At 32.9% G+C, this 3044-nt stretch overlaps 1 protein-coding gene across 1 annotated transcript; it reads right to left on the reverse strand.

Annotated features, from left to right (window-relative positions):
- Window positions 1–215: 215 nt before the first annotated feature.
- On the reverse strand, window positions 216–2636 carry LOC113525604 (uncharacterized). The gene is made up of 6 exons (XM_053242262.1): window positions 2578–2636; window positions 2140–2484; window positions 1109–1201; window positions 880–978; window positions 735–772; window positions 216–558 (listed from the first exon to the last, which is right to left on the reverse strand). The coding sequence occupies exons 1-6, from the start codon at window positions 2627–2629 to the stop codon at window positions 439–441; spliced, it is 747 nt and encodes a 248-aa protein (XP_053098237.1). The 5' UTR covers window positions 2630–2636; the 3' UTR covers window positions 216–438.
- Between the last annotated feature and the right edge of the window lie 408 nt (window positions 2637–3044).

Here is a 3044-nt window from a genome sequence, read left to right on the forward strand (position 1 = left end):
TAGCATCTTTATAAAGCTCCCAAGCAAAATAAATTACAAAATAAAAGTTTAAGCAAATTGTGTACCATGAGCCATTTCTTGATAGTTTAACCTTCAAAATAAAAAAAAAAAAATTTTTTTTTTACATTCTAGGAAACTAGAAACTTTAAGAGAAAATGCTGAGAAAACATTCCAAATGTAAGGCTTTCAGAAAAAAAACCCCAGCAGATAATGAAAGTAAAATTAAAATAAAAGTGATAAAAATCATTAAATAAATTTAAAAAACAAATACATCCATCAAGTAAGGCAAATTAGTACATTACAAAGGTTTGGAAATGGTGATAAAACTTACAGCAATAAAAATGTTTTTGTCTCATTAAAATATGACACATCTGTCTACAAACTGGGTGAATAATTGCATTTATATTGTATTTCAAGTGTGAAGTCATTTCTCTATATCTATTTTATTTTAACTTGTGCATAAACGTCTTCATGGCTCTTGTCTCTGGATGCTCTGGAGGATGAAGGTTTCTTAGCAAAACTCACAGCTGCATAGTTCAAGGCATCTTCATCATCAGCCTGATAAAGAACAAGAGCCATTTATAAACCAGAGCACATTAAAAGACTACAAATAATTATTACATTGATAGTTTGTAAATAGTTGTCTGCTAAAATTCTCTGTGCATTGTGGATTGTAGGTCAGATGTGAATTTATTTAACAGAACAGAATCACAGTTAATAGAAGACTGGATTACCTGATTGGTGGGAATTTGATGGTTTCTTGATGAAGCACCTGAACAATAATACACATATGTAAAGTTTAAATGTAGAAAGGATTCACATTTTGGTGACATCTTTATACAATGACTCTATAAATAATAATAATAAAAGTAAACAAACCTTTTCTTTGATTTTTAAATAAAATTCCAATCAGAACCGCAATTAGAATAAGAGATATTATTATGGAGGTTGTTAAGGCAATAATCCAATACACATTTCCTGAAATGATAAAAAAAATGGACAACTTGTATGAATATTGTATGTTTTTTTTTTTAACAGGAAAAGGTTTTAACTAGAGAAAATTCTGTTATAGAAAGTGAAAGGAAGCTTATTTGATCAAAATTCTTACCTTCTCCATTGCTGCTGTTCGAACCCTGGAGTGTAACAGAATCTGTGTTCTTGTTAACCGTTCCAGGTGTAGAACAGAGTTTCATCTCTTCACCTTTACAAATAAAATGGAAAAGCAGCAAATGAACAGAAATGATACTAAATATGAATAATGTGAAATATTCAACATTTAATGCATATGTACACATAATTCTGGTTAAAGTGTTGATCTGGAATTAGCAGATGTGGAAAATACGATGTTATCTTTCAAGTTATAAAAAAAATTTTAGAAATAAAGAGGACTACTGCATTGTATATTCACTTTAGATTTTACTTTTATTAAATGCATTTTTTGTATTGTTCCATGACTTCCTCTCTAATTTGTTCATGAGCAATTCTTTCCCTCCAGTTAGGTCTCCCCTAGCACACAACAGCTACCAACCAGGCAGGGCGAAGTCTATCACGTGCTATCTCTGAGACATGTGAAGCCAGCCAGCTGATCTAACATATTGTTCTCTTAAATCAGTATTTCTTCCATTTGTTTTTGAATTTCTAATTTGATCTTAATTTGAAAACAAGGAGGATTATTGGAAAGACAATAATCATGAAGGCAAGAACTCCAACTCTAACAATAGAGAGCCAGAACAACACATGCATCTGATCAGTACAACCTGTATGGAAAAATAAAATTGTTTTAAAAAACATCTTAAGCTAAAGTACATAATGGAGTACACTGAAAAAATACTTTACAATATTGGATGATTTATTAACAGGAAAAGGTTTTAACTAGAGAAAATTCTGTTATAGAAAGTAAAAGGAAGCTTATTTGATTAAAACTCTTACCTTTTCCATCGCTGCTGTCTGAACCCTGGAGTGTAACAGAATCTGTGTTCTTGTTAACTGTTCCAGGTCTACGACTGGGTTTCATCTCTAAACAGAAATGATACTAAATATAAATAATGTGAAATATTCAACATTTAATGCATATGTACACATAATTCTGGTTAAAGTGTTGATCTGGAATTAGCAGGTTATCAGAGTAAAACTGTTTACCTTCAAATTGCAGACGTGTTCCAGATGTGAACTTTAGTAAACTTCCCTCCAGTTCTACACAGAAATAATCTCCTCGATCATTTTCTCTTACTCCATTAATGTTGATATCAAACTTATGGGCATTTACAGTAATAGTGAAGCGGCTATCTTTAAATCCCTCAGCAAATTTGTAGCCCAAAGTGTCACTGTATGGTCTTGCAAATAACTGAGGCAATATTCCAAAACTCTGTCTGTACCAAAATAAATTATTTTTGTTTTTGACGCTGCTAATGTTACACTCCATAGTTACATCTTCTCCAGGCTTTACTGTTTTCACGTGAAGCTCCTTGATGTCAGAAGATTTTCCTGTAAAAAAGTGTTTAATATTTAATGATATCAGTAAATTAGTTAAATATGTAATATTACTATTTTAAATGAAAGTTTTCAAATGTTACTCACCAGCTGTGCAGAGACAAAGCAGAGAGTAAAGAGCGACAAAGAGTGCGATCATCGTTCCTGTTTAGACAAAGTGATAGTGAGGTAATGAACTTGTGTGTTCAGTAGAAAACCAGGTCCAGACTCACACCTGATTGGATGTTTTGAAGCTGTGGACTGATTTGATTGGTCCATTAGCTGTAGTGAGATGTGAAGCTCACAGTGAATTCTTGTCTATTCTGATTCTGTGATGAGTCACATGACTTTACAGATATGATCTACTGGAGCTCTATCAGTCCTGTGTGCTGGAACCTCTCTGATAGAAGAAGTTTAATGAAGTGCTTTTAGGTCAGCAGATCTAACAACCCCAAAGAGGAATAATGTGTAATCCCGCTGTGGGGGAGCGGGACGCAGTACAGTTTCAGTATGGTCCTTTCACAAATCATTTGTCTAAGGTAGAAACTGGAGTGAGCGTTTATACAGGGTTTTAC

This window comes from Pangasianodon hypophthalmus, chromosome 19 (assembly GCF_027358585.1).
Source record: "Pangasianodon hypophthalmus isolate fPanHyp1 chromosome 19, fPanHyp1.pri, whole genome shotgun sequence".
In the NCBI taxonomy this organism is placed as follows: domain Eukaryota; kingdom Metazoa; phylum Chordata; class Actinopteri; order Siluriformes; family Pangasiidae; genus Pangasianodon; species Pangasianodon hypophthalmus.

Coding starts and splice junctions, on each gene's coding strand:
- LOC113525604 (XM_053242262.1), bottom strand. CDS start 2,629: ATGATCGCACTCTTTGTCGCTCTTTACTCTCTGCTTTGTCTCTGCACA. Junction 1,202..2,139: donor AACACGTCTGCAATTTGAAG/GTAAACAGTTTT, acceptor TTATTTGTAAAG/GTGAAGAGATGAAACTCTGT. Junction 773..879: donor ATTTAAAAATCAAAGAAAAG/GTTTGTTTACTT, acceptor ATTATTGTTCAG/GTGCTTCATCAAGAAACCAT.